The sequence below is a fragment of the Mandrillus leucophaeus genome, unplaced genomic scaffold (assembly GCF_000951045.1).
Source record: "Mandrillus leucophaeus isolate KB7577 unplaced genomic scaffold, Mleu.le_1.0 Scaffold116, whole genome shotgun sequence".
Lineage (NCBI taxonomy): Eukaryota > Metazoa > Chordata > Mammalia > Primates > Cercopithecidae > Mandrillus > Mandrillus leucophaeus.
In genome coordinates, this window is record NW_012099876.1 from 2765430 (window position 1) to 2791300 (window position 25871).

A 25871-nucleotide genomic window follows, 5' to 3' on the forward strand; every position below is an offset into this window, starting at 1 on the left:
AAAAAAAAAAAAAAAATCAACTTGGGCAATGTAGCAAAACCCTATCTCTATAAAAATCTAGAACTTAAATAAAATTTAAAAGGCAGGCTGATGAAAACAATTTAATTAACTTGATTTACTGGAAAACATTGATTTATTGGAAAAACAATGAAAATGTACGTTGATTTATTGGAAAACATACATTGGGACAATTGGATATTAGATATTTATTTTAATGCAGAAGACTTTTCTTTAAAATTGTATTTCCTTTAAAAATATACTGGTATTATGTTATTATTTGATTATTATTTTAATGCAAAAGCTATTTTCTTAAGGATACCATTTATATTTCTGCTACTGAATACAGCACAGTAATATATTTCCTCTTGTAGAATACATTTAGTCTTGTTTTGATGGGATAAACTGCTTTTGAATATACTCACTATGTCATGCATGATTTATTTATTTAAATTTCAGCATAATTTTTCTTGACAACCTGTTCTTTCACTTGAAATGTTATGTAACAAAAACACCAGGACCAACTGGCATTTTAGTTTATCCGTCTATTCCATATGCTGCTGGATGAAGCAGAAAATGAATGTGTATCATCACTGTACTGGGCACATTTTGTTCGCAGCCTATCTTTTCTCCTGTACATCAATTTCTCTTCTCCATTTGGAAATAGCTTCTTAGCAGGTTAGGTCTATAGACCTTAACCTGAGTGATCACATATAATGTACCAGGAATCTAACTGGCTATGGTTAGAGTCAGGGACCAAAAGATATTCAAACCTACTTGGATTGCTGCTTGAATGTAATCACTTCAAGCCCAGGTAGAACTATTTAGACTCAGAAAGAAATGGATATTTTTTCAATCTAAACATAGTGATTGGGTAATTTATGGTAAATCTCCAGCCCAAGCCTTTCATAAGCAAGTCAAATAAGGTCAACATGCATCAGAGACTAGGGCACATCAATCCAAAACTAAGAGAAAACCCTGTAATGTGTCCACTCAATATATGCCAGCTAATAAATTCAAACTAAGGACTAAGTTAAGGTCTTCATTTGGGTTCCCCCAGAAGCAAATCCTGAGACAAGGATTTGAGTCTAGTAGTGTTTCTGAGCAGTGATCCCAGGAAACCAGCAGGGAAGTAGAGAAGTGAAGCAGGAAAGGGAAGGTAACAATTAAAAGGTGTGGCTTTTCTCAGACAAGTTACAAATGGGGGCAACTGGTGATCAGTACCACCATGAAATCCTGGGAAACTGCATAGACTAAGCACCTTAGAGTTATTTCTTGCAAAGGGTGAGGGAGCTGGAGTCTATATACACCAACTGAACAGGTACTTTCAACCAGTTTTGCACCCTGCGAGAGAAAGCAAACTGTTGAATTAGGACAGTCTGCATGACAATGGTTAGGCCAAAGAGCTTTAAACTGGGCACTAGCAATCATTAGCTTCAAACTGGATAAGAAGTTCCCCAAGATTATAATGCTATAGTCTCCATAATTCAAATTTCAGTGGCATTAAACCCACACCTGTGTCTGACAATAATCAAGTATGTTTGGGTTTAGAAAATATTTTCCAAATCTGACACTACCTTTTTGGCAAGACTTAACCATTAAATACATGAATGATTCTCTACAATTCACATAAATGAGAATCACCGGCAAGGCTTCTTCAAGTTCTAAATCAATGGTTCTCACTCTTTGGGATTCATCAGAATCAGGTAGGAGACAATAAAACACAGATGACTGGGCTCCCACCCCGAGAGCTTCTGACTTACTAAGTTTGGGGTGAGCCTGAGAACATGTGTTTCTAGCAAGATCCCAGATGAAGCTGATGCCGCTGTTCCAGAGACCTCAATTTGAGAGCTTCTGCTCTGTATAACCTCACACATTGTATTTGCTCCTGCCCTAATCAGTTTTGTGTTTTATCATTATAACCAAAAGAAGTACATTATATTCTTTGGACAAAGAAAATGTTAAGAGGCCTTGATTTTCAATCTGCTTCTAATTGGAAGAGTTAAGCAAAGGAAGTTTTTTCTACCTCTGAAGAAGGCAAACCACACAAAGTTGGAATCTTCTATCCAGAGTCAAAAACCCTATTATATTTATAATCATTTTTTATTAACACATATTGAAAGATGGTCATTCATAGCAATAACTCATAGGTAAGAGATTAAGTTGGTAGGGTTTCTGAGTGGCATTTTACATAGCACTATGAAAAATTACGCCTATGATTATCTTTTCTTATTGATCACTGATGTATCCAGAGATATCTTCAACTTTCAGAATGTTTTATTCTTCTTGGCATACAATTAGACAAAATATTTCAGTTTTCAAAAAACAATTCAGAGTTCTTATTATTTTTCCCCTTTTAGTTATTTTAAAATTTGATTTGATGTGTGCAAAGAGAAAGGGGGAAATGATGTGGTGGGCCTTTGATGAATTTAAGTGGCAGTCGCCTGGACAAATGTGCAAAAAGACAGGCATTTACTAATATCCAGCTCTTCTGGTCTTAGGTAATCTCTATTCTGTGATGCCAAGGAGAGGTAGTCACTCCCTCCTTTGTGTTACATTTGTGTGTTGCATATAATTTTCCCATGTATATTGCAATATACCATGTATATTGCGTAGAATTTTACACAGCTCAGCGTAGCACCTTATTATGTTATGTTTCACAGTCTCCTACTAGTCTTGGGACTTCCTGAAGCCAGGGTTGTGTCTCACTCATGTCTCTATGCCTAGCACCTGTGACAGTGCTAGGTTTATAGAAGTACACTCGCTAAATTTTTGGATACATGAATGAATGAATCAATGAATGTGTGAGGTAGAGAAGGCCACAAAAAGTGAGGAGATGTAAATAGAGAATGAGCCATGAGTCAGTGGTATTGGCCGTTCAATCCAGTATTCTGAGTATTGCAGTATGGTCCTCATGATTTGGAATTAGGATGGTTCTACAGCTGATATGCCAACCAAAAACCAGAACAGGCTTGTTAGAACTAGAACCTAGAAGATTTTTCCTGTCAACAGTAAGATTAGTTGTAGCTTTCTCTAATGTCATTTACCCCTGTGTAAGTAAGGATGCTTATGATGCATCACAATGGCTTTTAATCTCCTGGGTTGAGTGATCTGAAGAAAACCCCAAGTTTTGGGAAGCAGCACCAGAATTATACGTGCCAGGATATAGTTATCTGATGGGAAGAAGGAAGGAGAAAGCAAGATTTAGCAGACCAGCTCTGCGTTTTAAATCTAAGCAGAAGAAAAATGAATAGTGTTTTAAAACTAATTTGCAATTGTACTAAATTGAAGTCACCCATTCCTGTCCTTATAACAGTAACTTCACTGTGGCCATAGGTACTGTATGTACCTTAATCCAGTGATAACAATGGAAGAAAAGGGAGATTTTTTTTTTCATCCTTGCACTTTCCTTGTAAAGGAGAAAGAGATAAAGATTGATGGAAACTAAAAGTGCCCCTGGGCTTTATAACACTAACTCTTTTTTTCTCATAGTTATAAGGTAGTTATAAAGTACTCAAGATTTATTGTTAGGATGATTCTCTAATTCCACTTAAACTTCAGAATAACCAAAAAGGCCCCCAGAAATTTAAGAGGCCATCCTTATGGCATAAAAATTGGCTAATAAAGATTAATCATAAATAAGAGAAACACTCATATCTGCATGTATATTCATCATTCCCCTGACCTCAAGATAAATCATGCAACACAAAATATGTATGTGAGAATGTATTGGTTAGCATAATACTAGCTGCTCTGACAAACAGTATAAAAATATCAATGGCTTCATATAATAGAATTTTATTTCTTTTTTGTACAACAATCCAATGTGTTTCCAGTTGATGAACAGTTTATCTCATCATGACAATTCAGGGAACCAGGTTCCTTTCATAATGGGGCTCCATCATCCCTAGGATCTTGCTGGAAAAGGGAAAGAAATAGTAGAGATTCCCCATATGTCTCCAAAATGCCCTGCCCTAACTTCTCTTTGGCAAGAATTTTTCAAATGGCCATGCCTGGGTGAAAAAGTGGTAGGGAGGACTTGTAAACATCATCTCTGGATTTGGCAGCTGCACCCAGGCACAGCAGACACTGTGGACAGGTGCATGCAAATTTTGAGGATACCGAGTTATTTTCTGCAATGTAGACTAAAATACTGGAATCCAAATCTGCTAAATGTAGAATTATTCTAAATTGACTGCTACTCACAAAGACCCTAAAGATAAAATCAGTAAAGTGACGACTTTGTATTCCAAGTCACCTCTGTAGACCTCTTCGAGAAATGGATCCATTAACAAAAAGATCTGGGCTAGAAGACTTGCAAAAGAGGATTTCTATAAAAACAACTTGCTATTCAGCTTGTCTGACTTTTCTTTCCAAACCCGGTGTGTTTCGCACAGTTACATCACCACACTTACATGACGAATAAGGACAAGGGAAAAGAGGGAGATGTCCAATATTCTCTAGCAGATGCCTTTTATTCAAGAATAGGATCAAAATTTACCTGGGGATATGATAGTCGCCTTGTTAAAGACTTGAGACACCAGTGCAATGTGGTTAAGTCTCCTCTAGTGTAACAAAGAAAAGGATAGAGGCCAGTCCCTGAATGGGGAGGCCCCAGCAGACTTTCAGGTGGTTATCTATCAAGTCCAAAGACAGACAGATGGAATATATTACCCAAATACTACAGAAGTTGCAAATCGATCTGCGTGGTGTTTTGTAAATTTCTAACTTAAGGTAACACTGACAAATTAGAAGGTTTAACACAAAATCCAGATTTCTGGATTCTTTTGAAAAATCAGATGTGGCACCTTGGGCGTACACTTTCATGTGGTAGTAATCTAGTTAGAAGAATGGGTGTCTGCTGTCTGTAACCACCCAGCCCTTGTCACTCATTTGTCTTTTGATCTGGCCCTGCCTCAGTTTGCTGTCGCTGAGAAATCCCATCATCATTTTCAGCTTCACCTTGGGTGGAGAATTCAAACACAACAATCAAGCTTCTCAAAATGCCTGTGAGCCCAAGAAACAAATGCCTAGTTTCCTTTCAGAAAAAGTTGTAAATACCCTAAAACCACAGCAATTTAAGCAGGAGACATAAACATCATATTTAGAAGGAGGGACTATGTAATTAGGACATACTCCCTTAAGCATCAAAATCAATTATCCTGATAAAACCCTAGGACGGCTAACCACTCTTGAAATATACATTTATAAAAAGAAAAAGAAAAACCAAAACTAATTTTAGGTGATCGGGAGAAGGATGTTCTCCAGGGACATAGCTGAGTTCATTCTAGGACATTTGATACAGCCTGTCACTTGTTTTGTAAATGCCATGCACAGGCTTTGAGTCGAGAAAGTGGTTGTAGCTAGGGCTCAAGTTGGGTAATTACTAATCCTTGGTTAATCTGAAAAGGAGTTAGCATAAAGGTATGCACCGATGAGGAGACTGATCTGAGCTGAGGCCCACACAAGGGCAGGACCCCCACAGGAAAAAGTCTTTGGAGATCCGAGACTTCCTGAGGACGCTGCTTCATGGGACTTCAGGTTCTCTGAGATGGTTGCTTGCACCATCTGCACTACTGACCTTGCTTCTAATGTGACTCAGTGTAAGAATTGAATTCATAATGTATGTTCAGTTCTTTCCTGTTGGTGGCATTCCACCTGATTGAAAAGAAATACATCCTTCATCTAAAAATAATTAGCCTTTGAATGGCCTTTTATCTCAATTGCCCAGAGGCCTTTTATTGATTTTTTTCAGGGTTTGTGTGGTTAAGAGAATGGGATTCTTCTGGTGGTGTCTTTCTTAGCCTCTCTGGAGTAGGCTGGCATGCACTTGCTCCTCATGTGCGGCTAAATCCGAAGCCACAAAGTAGTGACTTGACTCAGTTGGGCCTTTTATTGGACTCTTGGAATATGTTAAAATTGCTGAATTTGAGTGTTTTATACAAGAAATACAATTCCACTTGGCTACAGATTCCACTACTTCTCAATTGCCTTATACCAGATCTCATTCACAGATCTGTGTTTCTTGAGCCCCGTATATATTTGAGTTCAGAGACTCTGAAATTAATGTACATGTATTAACGATACATGTAAGGTCCTGGGAACAGTGCCTGCCACACAAGAAGCACTCCGTTAATTTTAATGTTACTATTACTATAGTAAATAATTATTTTATGGTTCTATATTTCCTTATTAGCAATTTACTAGGTTGGTTATAATCTGAGAGATTTTTTTTTCTTTTTCTTTTAATCTATGATTTTTCCTTATTCCAGTTTTCCATTTGCTTGTCCTTTTTTATGGTATCTGATTCTTTACAAAACTATTCTGATTAAATTAGACTGTACTTAATGGAAAACAGAAAAACAACTAGCTGATCAAATAAACATTTCTTAAACTAAGAATAACACAGAGGGAGTGAAACACCAGGATTTTCCAAGTATGACAGACACAAAGAAAAGCCTATGATGATTTGGAAATGTGCTGGGCTAATTGCAGCTGGTTGAGGGTTCTTGTTGCTTTCCATAAAACCGTACTGTATTGTTTAGAGGACAACAGGTCAGTAAGACCCTGGCCACAGGACCCATCTTCAGCATCACTTTTCGATAAAAGACAATTCCTGATTATTTTGTGAAAGCAACTTTGAAATCCTAAGCATGAAAGGAAAATACATTGGAATGTTTTGTTATTTTCCCCTCAACACACAAGAATATCAGGTTCCTGAGATCTTCACACATCCTGTTTTTACACAGTGAACATTTGGCCTGGAATGGTGGGGATGGAACCCTGGATGGGAGGCAAGAATTTTATTTATTTATTTATTTATTTATTTATTTATTTTGAGACGGCATCTCACTCTGTCACCCAGGCTGTAGTGCAGTGGCACCATCTTGGTTCACTGCAACCTCCGCCTCCCAGATTCAAGCGATTCTCGTGCCTCAGCCTCCCAGTAGCTGGGACTGCAGGCGCCGGCCATCACACGCAGCTAATTTTTTAAAAATTTATTTTTAGTAGAGGTGGGATTTCACCACGTTGGCCAGGCTGGTCTCAAACTCCTGGCCTCAAGTGATCCACCCACCTCGGTCTCCCAAAGTGCTGGGATTACAGACGTGAGCCACTGCACCTGGCCAGGAGGCAAGAATTTAGTATTCAGATCTTGATTCCGCACTGAACCACTGGGATGGAAGGCTTTAGTCTCCTCACTTCATGATTGATGGGACTTGATGAACAATGTGCTGAATGTTTACTCTCTCGAGATTATAAAACACGTCTCTTAAGCTTCCTTACCCCAGAGCACAGGATCTTCAAAGACTTAGAACATCTTTTGGTATTTCAAATATAATAGTAACTTTCTGTGTGACAAATGCCTTTGGGTTATTATCTTGATTATTTATCATTTTAGTAAAATCAAAATTGGTTTCCTAATTCACAATCATTTTTATGCCCAGCTGAGTCTTCCAAAAGAAAGCATCTAACTAAACATAGAAAACTTCTAGGTCTTAATCACAGGCCCCTATAAGGAGAAAGTACTCCAGTGCTCACACAAAAAGTTCAAGACTGAGAACCCATGTATTAGCTGGACTGACGTGGCCTGCTGAGTAGCATAATTATTGTCCTAAATTGTAGTATAAGTTGCTTTTAGGGTAAGTGGCTTGGGTATGTATATAAAGCAATAAGAATTTTGCTCCTGGAAAATGGTAAACAACTCATTTCATGTCAAGGCCACAGAATTTAATGCATACTTTTGAAAGAAATTCTAAGAGTCATGGGGGAAATGCAATAATAATACCATATCGCAGACACAAAACTTCACTGGCTTACAATAATAAACATTTATTTAGTTCATAAGATTGTGGGATTCAGCTGATCTTGGCTGAGTGTGGCGGAGCTTAGCTGGACGTGTTCATCCATCTGTGGTTCCTTGCGGGTCAGGCAGGTGTCTCTGCTGATCTTGGCCATCTTACATCTCTGGGTATCAGTTGGATGTTGATGAATCTAGGATAATTTGGGGTATGTGACCGGGATAATTGAGGTGACTCAACTCTTTTCCTTGTGTTAAATCTACTAGAGTAGTCCAAGCATGTTCTCATGGCATGCCATAGGAATAGGAGTGAAAGCTAATAAAGGCTTTTTTAAGCCTCTGCATGGACCATGCCTGCTAACATCCTATTAACCAATGTCATCACATGACCACATCATCTTCAAGGGATGGAGAAATAGACTCCACATCTCTCATAAGAGAAACTGAGAATAATAAAGCAAAGGCTCTGGATACAGGAGGAGCCATTAATCCAGTCAATCTGCCACAGGGGAGAGAACTGACAGGGTCCTGGTCCTAGTTTTGCTAGCCAGCCATGTCCTTGAGAAAGACACTAACTTCTCTGGGCCACAGATTTTCACTAAATAAAAGAAAGGATTTGAGTATAATTACTAAAGTCGTTTTCGGAGACATCTAAGTCATGAAGGGTTTGACTATATAATTGTTAAGTGTTCCTTTTCCAGGTTCCTACAGTAATCTCTAGACACCTGTGAGATGATTAGAAATTTTGAAATATATTTCAGGACTCAGAGGAGGTATAAAAGCGTGGACTATGTTAGGAGTTTTCTTCTATGGCAGTTTCATGGAGTATATGCATATATAGAGGAGTTCACACCTAAGAACTATGTCAGAATGCATTTGGCTTTTGACTTGAAATAAAGTATAAAGAGGAAATTCATGTTAGGCACTGTGCTTGGTAAATCATATGGTCTCTAGCTTCTGTCTTTCCTCTTTTATTGATTCAGTATTTGGATCTACTTAGCATTTTGCCTACCTTGTCCTTTACTCCTCCATCCTTCCTTTCTGGCACACTTAGCAACCCTTATTCTGCCCTTCACCCAATAGCCTCCAATGAACACTTTGAATCTAAATCTGACCATTAGCGTCTGAAGATACAAGATCTACAAAAGAATTGTTTAATATTCATCTAGACCCTGAAGGTCTAGACTGAGACCTTATTTCAGCATAAGGAAGTTGAGGAAGGAAGAGGATGCACAAAAGGAGAAAATTGTTGGAAGACCTTTGTCTGAAGTGGTGCTGTTCACAGTGTGGTTCTTAGACCAGCAACAACAGCATCACCTTGGAGCTTGTTGGAAATGCAGAGTAGCATGCCCCATGCCAGATCTTCTGAATCAGAACCTGCATCTTAACAAAATCCCCAGGTGCTCTGTGTGTACATTATCTTGTCACTTTTAATGTGCATCCATCTGTGAAATTAGCCATAGATTACGAAAACAGAGTATGTGAGAATTGTAATCCCTCCATTGTAATCTATGGCTAATTCATGAAAGTAAATGTGTGATAATTTAGTTTTTATATATTAGAGTAGATTCAAAGTTGAGATTCATGTTTTCTATCATATCTACATACTTTCACTGTATACCTGTAGATTGTGTAGGGAAAAGGGAAGTTACAGCTAGAGAGCTGTGTCTCCCCAGTGAATGTCATCTATTATATGTCCAATGGAGGAAGTGTTGAGAGCTTCTGCCCAAGATAAGGATAATGCTAAAGATATTAGCAGATTCCACAAGGCTCAATTTTTAAGTCTAATGTCCTTCATAAAGTATTCCCCGTATTACCTTAAGGCTACAGTATAGTCTTCATTTTCAGCATCCACACAATCCGTCTTGTGTGTAGCACTCATTCAGTCCAATGTTTTATTTTCCCCACTTTCATTGCTTCTCACCTTGGAAGGATTTTGATTTCTTCAGTCACCACAACACCAAACAGAGCCTTGCATGAGTCAGAGTGTTCAAAATACCACTTATTGACAAATGCATCAAAATCAACAGCAAACCAGAATATAGTCCCAAAAGAGAAATCCATCAAGTGCCATAACTGACCAAATAACGACTCAAATTAACTGGAAAGAACAAGGACTGGTTCATAGGCAGGGCTTTAGATGTTTTTTTTGCTTTAAGTCATTTTTCTCTCTTTTTAATCTACATACTTTCACTGTATACCTGTAGATTGTGTAGGGAAAAGGGAAGTTGCCAGGTGTCTCTGCTGATCTTGGCCATCTTACATCTCTGGGTATCAGTTGGATGTTGATGAATCTAGGATAATTTGGGGTATGTGACCGGGATAATTGAGGTGACTCAACTCTTTTCCTTGTGTTAAATCTACTAGAGTAGTCCAAGCATGTTCTCATGGCATGCCATAGGAATAGGAGTGAAAGCTAATAAAGGCTTTTTTAAGCCTCTGCATGGACCATGCCTGCTAACATCCTATTAACCAATGTCATCACATGACCACATCATCTTCAAGGGATGAAGAAATAGACTCCACATCTCTCATAAGAGAAACTGAGAATAATAAAGCAAAGGCTCTGGATACAGGAGGAGCCATTAATCCAGTCAATCTGCCACAGGGGAGAGAACTGACAGGGTCCTGGTCCTAGTTTTGCTAGCCAGCCATGTCCTTGAGAAAGACACTAACTTCTCTGGGCCACAGATTTTCACTAAATAAAAGAAAGGATTTGAGTATAATTACTAAAGTCGTTTTCGGAGACATCTAAGTCATGAAGGGTTTGACTATATAATTGTTAAGTGTTCCTTTTCCAGGTTCCTACAGTAATCTCTAGACACCTGTGAGATGATTAGAAATTTTGAAATATATTTCAGGACTCAGAGGAGGTATAAAAGCGTGGACTATGTTAGGAGTTTTCTTCTATGGCAGTTTCATGGAGTATATGCATATATAGAGGAGTTCACACCTAAGAACTATGTCAGAATGCATTTGGCTTTTGACTTGAAATAAAGTATAAAGAGGAAATTCATGTTAGGCACTGTGCTTGGTAAATCATATGGTCTCTAGCTTCTGTCTTTCCTCTTTTATTGATTCAGTATTTGGATCTACTTAGCATTTTGCCTACCTTGTCCTTTACTCCTCCATCCTTCCTTTCTGGCACACTTAGCAACCCTTATTCTGCCCTTCACCCAATAGCCTCCAATGAACACTTTGAATCTAAATCTGACCATTAGCGTCTGAAGATACAAGATCTACAAAAGAATTGTTTAATATTCATCTAGACCCTGAAGGTCTAGACTGAGACCTTATTTCAGCATAAGGAAGTTGAGGAAGGAAGAGGATGCACAAAAGGAGAAAATTGTTGGAAGACCTTTGTCTGAAGTGGTGCTGTTCACAGTGTGGTTCTTAGACCAGCAACAACAGCATCACCTTGGAGCTTGTTGGAAATGCAGAGTAGCATGCCCCATGCCAGATCTTCTGAATCAGAACCTGCATCTTAACAAAATCCCCAGGTGCTCTGTGTGTACATTATCTTGTCACTTTTAATGTGCATCCATCTGTGAAATTAGCCATAGATTACGAAAACAGAGTATGTGAGAATTGTAATCCCTCCATTGTAATCTATGGCTAATTCATGAAAGTAAATGTGTGATAATTTAGTTTTTATATATTAGAGTAGATTCAAAGTTGAGATTCATGTTTTCTATCATATCTACATACTTTCACTGTATACCTGTAGATTGTGTAGGGAAAAGGGAAGTTACAGCTAGAGAGCTGTGTCTCCCCAGTGAATGTCATCTATTATATGTCCAATGGAGGAAGTGTTGAGAGCTTCTGCCCAAGATAAGGATAATGCTAAAGATATTAGCAGATTCCACAAGGCTCAATTTTTAAGTCTAATGTCCTTCATAAAGTATTCCCCGTATTACCTTAAGGCTACAGTATAGTCTTCATTTTCAGCATCCACACAATCCGTCTTGTGTGTAGCACTCATTCAGTCCAATGTTTTATTTTCCCCACTTTCATTGCTTCTCACCTTGGAAGGATTTTGATTTCTTCAGTCACCACAACACCAAACAGAGCCTTGCATGAGTCAGAGTGTTCAAAATACCACTTATTGACAAATGCATCAAAATCAACAGCAAACCAGAATATAGTCCCAAAAGAGAAATCCATCAAGTGCCATAACTGACCAAATAACGACTCAAATTAACTGGAAAGAACAAGGACTGGTTCATAGGCAGGGCTTTAGATGTTTTTTTTGCTTTAAGTCATTTTTCTCTCTTTTTAAAAATGAGATTATACAATATTTATTAATAAGCAAATCAGAGTATGCTAAGCATTTAATATGTATGATCTTGTTTAAACCTTTTAACAGCCCAGGAAGATTGGTTTTATTATTCGTATTTTATATATGAAACAGTTACAATTCCAGGAGATTAAATAAGCTGCACAAGGTCGTATTTCATAAAATGCAAGCATTCTGAACCCTACGTGGAGAAAGAATCTTACCTATCCCTAAGTGAATTGTCTACTTTGTGTAGCTCTATGGCATCAGTTTAACTTATGTTGCCTTCTTAGCCCTGTGTAACAGGTTCTATTGCTAATAGGTATTTGTTCACAAGCTAAAAATTAATTTTAATACTATTTTGAAGAAAATATATTTAGGAAAATCAACCCAAAATATAGGCAGGCACCATACTCCAGCACCCAATAAAAAGCAGCAGTAATTGATTTCCATTATGAATGGCCTGCGTTCTTCTACATTGGCATGAACTATCCAATTTACTACTGTTTATGTCTGGAGTATTTTCAACTTTGACTTAGAAATACACTGATCACCATTTCACTCCTTATCTTTAGATTTCAGTTGCCAATGGCAACCTTGAATTACAAAGTTGAACAAAAGCTGCATTTTACTTAAGTCGTTTGTAATTTTGAACTTGAGTTCATGTTTCCTAGGAGTTGTTTGTCTATAGGTGTCAGTCCTGCCCTTGGTTGCCGAGGAATCCAAACATTCTGAATTTGCTATGCCTCTGCTGGGACTCAGCGGGTTTTATCAGCTTCTGAACAGTTTTTGCTTTAATTTATTGGAACTGGGTACTCAATTCACAGGGGTAATATGATTTGGAAACTGCCCTCACTCATGGGTTTCTGATTCGCTTTGTGGATGTTTTTCCTCAATGTGCTCCATGAATCATTTGCTTCCTTGCCGCCTCCGCAAGGTTGTGGATTGGGTTTTCCTAGTTCCCATTTCAAGGGTGGGCACCCCTGGCTGTATGCAGGGACCTCAGGTTCAGCATTCCAACACCCGGCATCCTGAGGCCTCCTCTTCCAATCTCTCCTAGTCCCGCAAAATGGAGAATCAACTCTGTTAACTGTGAGTTCCTTTGTTACTTCTGTGACTTAAGGATTTCTTTTCCTTATATTCAAACTCAGCTGTAAATATAAGTGAGTATGTATGTACTGTTTTATTTTGCCTTTTCCTATGTTTGGACTAGAAAAGGAAATTTTCAGTCAGCCATATTGACTCAAAGTCCCATGGCAATTTATTCGAAGGAAACTTAGTGGAAAACAAATAAACAAACAAAAACTGAAGTGGTTGGGATATAGCATGTGGTCCCATTTTCCCACATGTCACTTTCCAACAATGCTTGGGTAACCTAGCTAACCTCACTCTGTAAATTTCATATGATTCTGTTATTTTTATTCTTGAAGCAAACTTCATGAGATTATTCTAAAAATAAAATGAGGCCTTGCACATTTGCTCAGGATTAATTTTGAAACCATTCATTCTATGAATGTATTATTTTAATGTGTTTCCCATTGCTTTTAATATCCACTTAGCTAACTGATGATGTTGAGGTTAAAACACTATAGTTCTTGCAGTAATTCTTGGTAAAATTGTCCTAGTCACTGTATCCCACATTCAGAGTTCTACATTTTTCTTTTTTGTATTTTATAAAAACTATATTAGATTTTGTTTTCATTTTAGAATCCTATTTTTATGCTAAAAATAAAATAATCACATAACCATAAAAATGAGAAATAGAAAAAATAAAGATACTCATAATTCTAACACAGTTTATATTTTAGTGTTTCTTTTCAAAGTAGTTTTGTATTCTTTAAAAAATGGTCATAGTTATTATCACAGTACATATACAACTATAGGTAAACTTTTTCACTTATCACAATAATGTAATTATTTCTCCCTGTTTTCAAAGCCATTGGTTTATATTATTTGACTACATCACAGTTCTTTAAGTGAGAGCCTTATGATTTTTTACAGAAACACTTAAGTTTTATTCATGTTTTTGCTATTTCTTGGCTTGTTAGTTTTACTATTTTCCCAAATCTTTAGCAGTAAATTCCAGAATATTCTAAGCAAGATAATTACAGTACCGTATTATCATTCCTGCCTCTCAAAGGCTAGGAGATATATTTTTAAAGTGTTAAAAGACTATAAGGAATTAAATTTTAAGTATATGCAACATGTATTTTACATTTCAAAATTGCTAAGAGATTAAATTTCAAATGTTCTCACTACAAAAAATGATAAGTATTTGAGGTGATAAATATGTTAATTGGATTTATTTAATTACTCCATGTTGTATTTATAAATCATGGCATCAGTCTGTACTACATAAATACATACAATTTTAAATTGTCAATTTTATTTATATATGTGTGTATGTACACACACATACACATACAAACACACACACACACCAGATGCTCCCAGAGAAGAAAAAGAATAAAATAATCAACAAAGTCTACCGAGGAAACTGAAACAAGTGATCCTATGTCTATATTCAAGGTAACATAACTATACAAAGAATAGAATTACTTTCAGTGAATTATAGCAGAGTAATATAATTGTGCACACTTAGTGGGATATATCCGATGAATAAAAAGAACTTTAAAAAAGTCTCAAGCTTCATTTGCTTATTTTATTGACAGGTCATAATATTGAAACTATTTCTGTATATATTAATATAAAGCAAATAAATAAATATGCTAATGTTATCAGAAAGAAACCTTTTTAGGAAATGTATGCTTCAGTCTTTATGGGTGAAATGTCATGATGCCTGAAATATTTTCAAATGACTCAGCAAAAAATGTAGAGATAGACAATACATAATGCATATGTGGCAAAACATTGAAATTAAGGTAGTTTTCACAGGCTGGCTTTGTTTTGTTTTATTTTTTGGTTGCTTTGCCTGTACAAACAATGCTAAAACAATGCTATTTTTCATGTACAAAAATGAATATCTTAGTGTGTTCATTCTTATATGTTGGTGGTTTTGTTTCTATAGACCGAATTCCCAAAATTGGAGTTGCTGGGTTACAAGCCTATGTTTGCCTTCTTATACATTTTGTCAAATTATTGCCCAATGTTTCAGTGTCAATTTCTCAGAATGTTATTGCTTCTTTAAGAGAAATTTATTTTAAATTTAATGAATTAAATTAAATTAATCAATGTAATAAATGCCCCTTGAAAAGGTATTGTGGTATTGCATTTCTGATTGTTAATGAGATGCTTTCATCTATATTTCAAATATACATATTTGTATTGTACTTCTTTTGTATTGTACATATATTCTTTGTATTGTATTTCTTTTCCTATGAATTGCTTTATTTATGCTCATTTTTCAGAGAAATGCATTATTTTCATCTAGATAAAAATATCTATGTTTTTCTTTCTTATGTTGTTCTGTCTTGCTTAAAAAGATCTCTGTACCCCATGATTATACAGTTATTCACAATTACAATTACACTTTTGGCACATTCTCCTAGACAGAAGTAAATAACCATCCTAAGATTGTTATTGGCTTTCTATTTTATATTATAAAATAGTATATATTACACATAGTATATATAGTATATGTAATATATAATATAAATATTAATATATGTAATATGTGTAATATATTATATTAATAGAATATATTATTATATAATATAGTATATTTATATTATAAAATATAACATATTTGTATATTATATATTAATATTTATATTATAAAATACATTGGCTTTATACTTTATATTAAGATCTTTCATAGACTTCATTGGGCAAAATGACCTGAGTTGGACTGTGGAATTCCAAACTTTGAAAACCTTGCAAATATCTGTCTGCACATTCTCCAGCTGCGTTTTTTTTAAAGTTTTCTCAGTTCCTCTGTTATTCCATTGTAGCTTATTGTTCTCTGGTTTCAATTTGTTTCCTTAGGAAATTGGTTTGATTGTCTCTGATTCATAACTCAGTAACCTGTCTTATATTTATGCCACGTTTATGTTATACTGGGTTTTGTTTGTTTGTTTTCTGATTGTAAGCTAACCTTCAAGAGTAACTTTGCTTGCTCCTTGGTCTTCACTTATGTTTATGCATCTAAAAGCTTTCCTTAACTAGATCAAATCTCTGACTTTTTAAAAAGACAGGTGAAAAGAATGTCAGAGTCAGAAAAGCATCCCAAGTACAAAAATATTTGATAACATAGGCAGAATTGAATACATTTGAACTTGACTGTATTGCCTTTTCCTGCTTAACTACCCAGAGTTCACAAAAATGACTAGTGGGCAATATCTTTTGAAAATCAAGTTAACTGAGAAATTTAGAATTTGAGCCTGACTAGTCAAATTGAAGAACTGGGCCTATAATAAGACAAACTCTGGCAACACTCTTCTTTATTAATATCTGAGTATAATAATAACAACTCATCTTAAATTTAAAGGTTAAAGTCAATCATGTTCTTTCCTCTTTCTTGTTCATAAGACCTTAAAAAGAGGTCTTATCAACTTAAGATCAAACAAACTCATGTTTGACAATGTTATGCGAGAAAGGCTCCAAGGCATAGCCTACAAAATCACATGTATCTTGAAAGTCTATCTGTCCTGTGGTGATTTTTTCCCCATGAATATGCTTTGAGACCACAATAATGAAAGGATGGGGCCTACTGAGTTAGCTTTGAGACCACAATAATGAAAGGATGGGGCCTGCTGAGTTAGCTTATGAGTATTTTATGGGGCCAGGCCACATAATAAGACTCCTTTCTGTTCCCCTCACTCGAAGTTATGGCCATAATACTGCTGCCTAACAATCAACCACAAAAGTCAGTAGTAAAACAATAAGCATTTGCTAAGTTGATGAGTCTATGGACTGGTTCTGGTCTGAACCAGGCTCACCTGATCTCAGTAGGCTTGCTCATGTCTGTGTTTAGCTGGTGGTCAGCTAGGGGCGAGCTGGTTTAGAATAGCTTCACTTTTGTATCTGATAGTTAATTGAAGTGATGGAAAGGGTATAATAACTGAGCCATGTGTCTCCTCTTCTGGCAAGCTAGGCTGAGCTTGTTCACATGATGGCTGAGTAAACTTCTAACTGTGAGAGCAGAAGCACACAAGGCCTTGTGAGGTCTGGACTCAGAACAGCATATACTTTTGACACATTCTCCTAGACAGAACCAAGTAACAAGGCCTCCCCAGATTCAAGAAGAAGAGAAATCCACTCCATTCTTTGCTAGGATGGGATGAGCTGCAAAGTCACACCACTAAGGTTATGATTACAAGGAGGGGTGAAGAATTACTGCCATTTGCACAACTGATCTACCATTCACACCTAACACACTGTTTCACTTGCACAGAATAAAAAATTCAACACATATTAGAGTACAAAACCTAGAATGTGGCAATTAGATAGGATGATGCTGAACCCCAGAACAGAGGCAATCAAGAGGAAGCCTTGGTGATCTGTGGAGGACCATCTAAGCCTAGGATTGTGGGGAAGGAAAATTAGGAAAGATCTAAACTAGAATTCCACAGTTGGGCCTCACTTCTGGAGTCCCCTGGTTAAAGCCAGATTTAAATCTGCTAGGGGGAAGGTTGTAAATTCTCCATGAGCCCAGTGGCGCTGACAAATGTGATTTGAATTGATTGCCAACAACAAACTCAGGTTCTTACATGAAGATGTGGATTTCTGAGTTCAATTTTCAATCTGACAAGCATCAGCTAGAACCGAGTTGTTCGTACCCCCTTTAGACAGTGCCTGTCATCTCTAGCTCTTCAGAACCCCCACGACCCCCACTTTCTTGCACACAGCCTGATGAAAATGTGTAATGAAAATAAGAAGCCTGGCCCCTGTAAACACCTGAGTTTGCAACCTTTGGTCTGGAATAGCTCTAGACCACTGAAGGATGGGCCTTTGTTGGAATGGAGCCAGAATTACCCTGTATTCTTTTCATATTTTCTTACAATGAACAAGTATTTAGTTTTTAAGAAGAAAAAGCAAAAGCTCTAACTTGGAATGTAATAAATACAATTTTGAAATTAATTCATTAACAATTGAATAGCTTTTTAAAAAGTGTGAAATATATGGCATTTAATATGTCATGAAGCAGTGACTTAGTTTAGAATATGATAAAATCTACTACTAGCCCATGATAAAAGTCTACTAAAGTTATAACTTAGCCACAACTGGGTCAATTATTATAAATTCTTAAAAATCATTATCAAAATTAAATTACTGAAATGTAAGTTTTTCTTAGAATTAAATTATTAAAAATGTTAAAAATCATTGGTTTAGGTATTTGACATCTTCTTGTATTTTACTTCTTTTTTAATAATTAAAGAAATAGCACTTATTAAGCACTATGGGGTCTTGTCTACCAATGAGCATTAACCTAAGAGAAATTTTCTGCTAGGTCAGGTACAATATATCCATAGCTGAGGGTCCCCCAGTCCAACCTATAAGAGAACAGCAATTTGTTTTCTTAAAACAGGGTTACTTGCTTTTCTCCCTTCCCTATCTTCCTTGGAAACACATGTGTTACTGAATTAAAACTGAGGTGAGTTGATGATGAGGTCTGAATGGTAGTAAATGGAAGCTGTCAAACACCAGGCTAAGATTTCACTTGTGCAAAAGAGTGTGACATTGTAAAAACCCCCGCTTCCTTCTAAATTGTTGGAACAGCAGGGAAAGAACTGGCAGTTGTCTTCTTCCTGTTTGATGCTCCAGTGACTCATATGTGCTGACACGAAGAGTAGGGCCCTGTACAAGGTGCTCCGTCATAGCCACATGAGTCCAGGGCCCTGAGCGCCCCCTCACAGCGTGTTTCCTCCTCAGCTTATAAGAATTTATGTGCTAGCAAATAGATTCGTAAACACCCCACATTTTACATTTGGGGAGAATAGTTGATTTTCAATACTCAGTCTAAGCCATTTTTACCAGATACCACTTTTATTTTTCTTTTATTTTCTATTTTTATTTTTCTTTTTCTTTGATATTTAAATAATATTTACAAATTTTTTGAAATTTCAACTTTTGTTTTAGATTCAGAAGGTACATGTACAGGTTTGTAATATGAGTACATTGTGTGTTGCTGAGGTTTGAGATATGAATGATCCTGTCACACAGATAATGAACATAGTACCCAGCAATTAGTTTTTCAAGCCTTGTCTCCGACTCCTCTCCCCACTCTATTAGTCCCCAGTGTCCATCATTCCCATATTTATGTCCATGAATACCCAATGTTTAGCTCCCACCTATAAGTGAGAATGTGTGGTATTTGGTTTTCTGTCCCTACATTAATTTGCTTAGGATAATGGCCTCCAGCTGCATCCACGTTGCTGCAAAGGATATGATTTCATTCTTTTTATGGCTGCCTACTATTCCATGTTATATATGTACCATATTTTCTTTATGCGTCCACCATTAATGGGTACCTAGGTTGATTTAATGTCTTCGCTATTGTGAATAATGCTATGATAAACATATGAGTGCATGTCACACACCTCTTGATGTGAAAAAAAAAAAAAAGGCATTTGAACTAGATCCATAATCCATTATCTGAGATTCTTGGGGCCTGTTGTTTTTCAGAATTTTAACTTTTCTGATTTTAGAAAGGCAATGTGATGCATATATCATGAGCATAACACTTCAGGGAGACCTAAGTAATCCTCAAAATCAAACAAATTAATATGTCTGCAGTTAAGTTCATGAATAGTCATATGACAGGGGATACATGAAATTATACATATTTCATGTATCAGTATCATCCCAATATCAGTTCATGTCAATGAGTTTGCCACAAATTTGCAAGGAAAAAAAAGAAAACTTCTGGATTTCAGAACTTTGGGATAGATAAGGGATTACTTAATATAAATTAAATAATTTAGTATTGGCAAAATTTATGTGGCACAGAAGTGAGAGTGAAAGGAGTTGAACTAAAGAGGATGTTCCCAAGCTGCTGTCACTGTCTAGAAGGAGGCTAAGACTCAGAGAGACAGATGCCCTGGGGACTGGCTTCACCCTGGCATTCTAGGGATCAGAACAAGCCCCAGAGGCTGCCCTGACAATTGCAGATGGAGGATGCACAGCCAAGATCAAGATAAAAAGTAGAAATGGGGACTGAGAGTAGAACCCAGACAGGGAGCTGTCAGAGTGGCCAAAGCAGATCAACCACGTTGGCATCCCTCAAGAACTGTTGAGAAACGCAGGAGCTCGGGCCCCACTCAGGCCTCCTAGTCGGACAGAATCAAGATCAAAATTCCAGATGATTTGTGTGCACCTTAAAGTTTGAAAAGCAGGGAGGAAAATTCCAGGTGTTAAGGCCGTATCTTAAAAATTGCCTCCAAGCTAATAAGGAGGTGTGGGGGAAACATTTAACCTTACACGGTGTTTCAAGGATTATTCTCTCTGCTCACCAATTGATAAACAGAGATATCTTTAAAATTCAAAGTCTTCTTTTGGACTCAGCACAGCACAGCTCCCTAGCAGACAACGCTCCCTGCTGCCCCGCTTCTCTCCCTGTCTACCAGAGAATCCCAGTTTTTATGCTATTTTATGACTAAGACATCCACGTACGTCTCCATTTGAAGAAAGGCTTCTAGGACTTTAAAACATCTGCAAATTCTCCAGGGCATAAAATAGACACATTAAAAGACAGTTTAAAGGGTAGCTAGAATAGTTTACAAGGCAAATAAAAATTAGAATGAAAAATGAATCAAAATAAAGAGGTGGCAAAAGCGGTCAAAATAAAATTTCAAGTTGGATACATGAGTTTGTTTACTTTGTGAAAATGCATCGAGCTGCTCCTTAGACCCCAGCATTGGCTTCCCAGCCTCTGACTAAAGCTGCACATCCCAAAGTCCACTCCACACTGCTCTGTCTACTCTACTCAGCTTCTTAGCTTCCCCTAGCCAGGTTCATGGCTGACCTTGGAACGCTCACCTATCAATATTTTTCAACCCCTAAATGTAAACTTTGGATCGTTTTACTTTTTATATATTTTTAAATAATTTTATTTTATTTATAGTTTTCTGATACCTTTTTCTCTTTTTCTGTCTTTTTTTTTTTTTTTTTTTTTTTTTTTTGAGATGGAGTCTCACTCTGTCGCCCAGACTGGAGTGCAGTGGCGTGATCTCAGCTCACTGCAACTTCTGCCTCCTGGGTTCAAGCGATTCTCCTGCCCCAGCCTCCCAAGTAGCTGGGATTACAGGCACACACCACCATACGCAGCTAATGTATTGTATTTTAGTAGAGATGGTGTTTCACCATGTTGGCCAGCGTGGTCTCAAACTCCTGACCTCAAGCAATCCACCTGCCTCAGCCTCCCAAAGTGCTGGGATTACAGGTGTGAACCACCACGCCCACCCTCTGACACCTTTTTCAAAAGACCCACGTGTGTGTGTGTGTGTGTGTGTGTGTGTGTGCATTTGTAGATACCATTATTCATCTGATTCTGAGTCTTTAGCCTTATTGTGCCACACATAACTTGAAGTTGACTTTCAGCTACAGACAAATGACGTGTCCAACTAAACTTTGTTACATCTGCTCTGTAGTTGACCAGTGAATGATATTTTCAGTTGATATATTCATCGGCCCCCTTTGTATATCTCTTTCAGAGAATTTCTATGGGAGTGGGTATAGAAACGTAAACAACCTCCCCTTCCCGAGTCCAAGTGATATCATTGTTCAGTTCCCACCTATGAGTGAGGGGGGAGGGATTGCACTGGGAGTTATACCTGATGTAAATGACGAGTTGATGGGTGCTGACGAGTTGATGGGTGCAGCACACCAACATGGCACAAGTATACATATGTAACAAACCTGCACGTTATGCATATGTACCCTAGAACTTAAAGTATAATAATAAAAAATAATAATAATTAAAAAAGAAACATAAACAACCTCAAGTCATCTCCCCTCTTGATGTCTCCCAGCTGCAGGTGGAGCTGGAGCAAGAATACCAAGACAAATTCAAAAGACTGCCCCTCGAGATTTTGGAATTCGTGCAGGAAGCCATGAAAGGAAAGATCAGTGAAGACAGCAATCACGGTTCTGCCCCTCTCTCCCTGTCCTCAGACCCTGGAAAAGTGAACCACAAGACTCCCTCCAGTGAGGAGCTGGGAGGAGACATCCCAGGAAAAGAATTTGATACTCCTCTGTGAATGCTCCTGCCAGGCCTTCAGAAATTGCATGGCCACTCCAGCGACATCGGACTCTCTCTTATTACAAAGATCACTGCCCAGGACCATCTTCCCGAGAAGCATCCCTTAGCCTAAAATCCACACCAAAGGGAGAGTTCCAGAGGAATCCATGAAGAAGTCCCATGCCCAGGCTCCATGTGTCATGTGGAAACCTCTGCAGGTCTACTAGTAAAGAATGCATGTATGTGAGATTTTTGTTTTCTTTCCAATAGTAAATTCAAAGCAAGCAACTCGCAGGCTCCATGGAACTTTTAATGAAGGACAGTGTCTTCTTTGAAGAAAATCGAGCTCATGTTTTTATTCGAAGCTCTGGTGTAAAGTATTTCAAAGTCATAGAAATAGTTTGAGAAATGCATAGCATTATTTAACACTATTGAACAGCCTACTTTGAGTATTTTTTTTTCTAACTGCCCCTCAACTACCATTATCTTCAAGTCAACGTGCATATTACGTTGTTTCATCCTTCGCTTTGCAAGCACCAGTGACTTGCAGTTTGCTAATTTATTTATCATAGAGTCATCAATGTATTTGTTGCTGACATGGTTTTATTAGATACCGTAGTGATTCAAATACATTTGTTTTCTATTTGGAAAAAAAAAAAATCACTTGACTGTATCCTTGCCCAGTGAAGCCATCCCAAGACTTAGCAATATGGATTGTACATTTGGCTGCATCAACAAGTCAGCCACACACTTCCAGGCAGTGTGCTGTTTGCATTGACTATTTGCACTCAGAGTCTGGGTATTCATTGGTTTTTGGCCTGAAATGATCAAATAACTACAAATGGTCTGTTGAATAAAAATAGTTGAGCTGACATATGTTAAGCAGATATTCAATCAGAGTGAACAGGTTCCAGTGGTTATTTTGTTGTTTGACATTTTTTATGGTTCATTTATTTTTAATATAGAGAGGGAGATTGAATATTTATCTAGAGAATACAAAGACTCACATGTAAATGATAGGTATTATCTCCATGTATATATGTACCCACTTAGTCATGTAAGTGCATATACACATACACACACACATAAGTGTAGATATGTGTTTATTAATTGACAATGACCCAAATCTCTTCCACAAGACTTAAAACCAAAATCAGGGACAAATGGATAGAGAAGAAAAGGGTCAAACATCTAGATTACATGGATGTTAAATTATATGGAGATGCTAAGAAATAATTGATGGAGCCATTGATGCAAACTGAAGTAGATTTAGAACTTATTATATGAATTTGATTTATATTTTGCAAGATCAAAAATTAAATGTTAAGTATCAGATTTTAAGCTTGTTTTAATGGTCAAAAAATTAGGACAGAAATATGGACATTTATTAGAATCTTCCATAATTTTTAAGTCTGAAACATTTCTATTTTATTCTAACATAAAAAAACTTTCATTATATATTTACTAAGTACATTTAATTCACTTAACTGTGTCTTTACAAGTTCCTATTTTAGGTGGCATAAGAGAAACAAATTACATCAAGGTAAAACTGATCAAAAGCATGATTGAAAGTTCTGAAAAAAGAAAAACAATAATATATAGAAAAATGTAACTTAGAAAGTAACACATGAGTATTGAAGTTAAAACCCAGAAGCCAGATGATCACAGTTTTATTTTACTTTAAAATAAACCTGTCTGATTGTAGCTTAGCGAAATATCTTAAAACACAAAAACCAGTTGTGTCCTGAAAATTGTGTTTCAAGAATTTAATATTTTTATGAAAATTATTTTATTTAACTTTAAGCAATAACTAGAGATCACAATTAAATTTTAATCAAAATGAAGGCTTAGTTCAAACATAAGGAAACAGTGTTTGATTAAAAAAACACATCTAGTAAGACGCAAGGGGAAAATCACATCCTCTTTGGAGATTGTTATATTTTGATCTGAAGGGTTTGGGGTGTTCATTAGACACTTAATAAAACTTCCACTGAAAAAGAAATATTTTGTAAATCATTCTACTTTTGCACTTTGAAAGAAAGGCATTAATCATAAAGAAGCGAGAACGGTCAAAATCGAATGCTGCATTTTTATAAACAAAATTACAGACTGTCTGAAATTACAGAAGAATGAACTAATAATAGCATTCATAACCAAACACAATGGTGATTATTGCAGAACATCGTATCACATTTTAGTCCAGAGATAGAATAAAGTTGAATAACCTTGACTTACACAAAACTGTTTTGGTAGTTGGATTTCATTATCTTAGTGAATTTAGTCATTTTACAATATGTTTGTATTTGGCCATTTACTGTAATCACATTTTTATATCTGTACAATGACACTTTTTGCAGTTGTGGGGTAGTGTGTAACACTGTCCATCTTGCATCATTGAAACTACTACAATGATACTATCATTTAATAATATTAATATTACTTGAAATAGACTAAGATAAAGAAAAGGGGTCTGTATGATGTGCAGTTTTGTGCCTTTATGTATTTGCCTTGTTGTTTGTTGAATGTGTGAAATTCTGTACTGTGGTTTTTCCTATAATAGAGAGTAGAGCTGTGTATTAAATTAGACTGTGTCTCTCTGATACCTGTACACTACTGAGAATAGCATGGTTTTGGCCATGTATACCAATTTTCAAAGTTCTAATGACATGCCATGTGTTTTTGGTTTTTTACATTTCATTTTAAAATTTGAGTATCACCACACATTAATTAATAATCCTGTAGTAGATAAGCTGTCTTTAAATAATTCCAAAAAAAGGGCCATTGCTTGCATTACTTTGAATTTAATGTTGCGCTTGTGCACTGTATTAATATTGTTTGTGATGGATTGGACATTGTGATTCTTGCCTTTTAAGAAGAAAAAAAGATAGGACAAAGTATTTGAAGCTCTTAAAATGTACATATTTTGGTTCTTCTATCTCAAATTATTTAAAATGCATAATTCACATTTTTGTAATAATTCTATGCAATTTTGTGGCATGATGTTTCTTCCACTTGTAATTTTATGTGCTTTCATCACAAATCCAAAGGAAACAATAAAAATTTCTTAACACAATCCAGCTGTTATTTCTTGGTGTCAGAGCCAACCTTCTTTTGATAGGGAAAGTGGTGGGAGCAGACATAATGCCAGTCTTTAGGGCCATCGTGCCCATTCTGACAGGGCACATCTATGCCCGTAAAGGATATTGGGTGTGCCAGAGGACACAGTGTTCATTGCTGTCATTCTGCCACCCTCCATCCAGGAGTGGCATTACACTTGCCATTGTTTCCATAATGGAGACCCTCTCTTCCTTCCTCTCTTCCTTCCTTTCTCTCTGTCTTCCTTGACCAAAGTTAAGCAAAGCAAAACGGTCAAAGGTTTTTTGGCAAATAGTTGCAGTGACAAGAATTGACAGAGCACTTGATGTAAATTTTCTTTTATAAAACAGATTTTAAAAGCATTTACAATGTTGATAGGATAAGAAATGTATGTGTGAGTTTTATGTGAATGTTCCAGAGACACCCCAAATACAGTGTATTTGTTACTTCTGTGTTACAAATGACTCTAAAATCTAAGGGCTTAAAACAATCAGAATTATCTGTTATCTCTTAGCTTTTCAAAAAAAATGTGTGGGTACATAGTAGGTATATATATTTATAGGGTA

At 36.6% G+C, this 25871-nt stretch overlaps 1 protein-coding gene across 1 annotated transcript in view; it reads left to right on the top strand.

Moving 5' to 3' along the window:
- Positions 1-24546, top strand: part of PLCB1 (phospholipase C, beta 1 (phosphoinositide-specific)) — a 765482-nt gene extending 740936 nt beyond the window's left edge. Inside the window, exon 32 of the mRNA XM_011998595.1 lies at positions 22001-24546. Within this exon, the coding sequence (XP_011853985.1) occupies positions 22001-22228 (228 nt within the window). The 3' untranslated portion in view covers positions 22229-24546. The remainder of the gene's footprint in view (positions 1-22000) is intronic.
- Positions 24547-25871: the final 1325 nt, after the last annotated feature.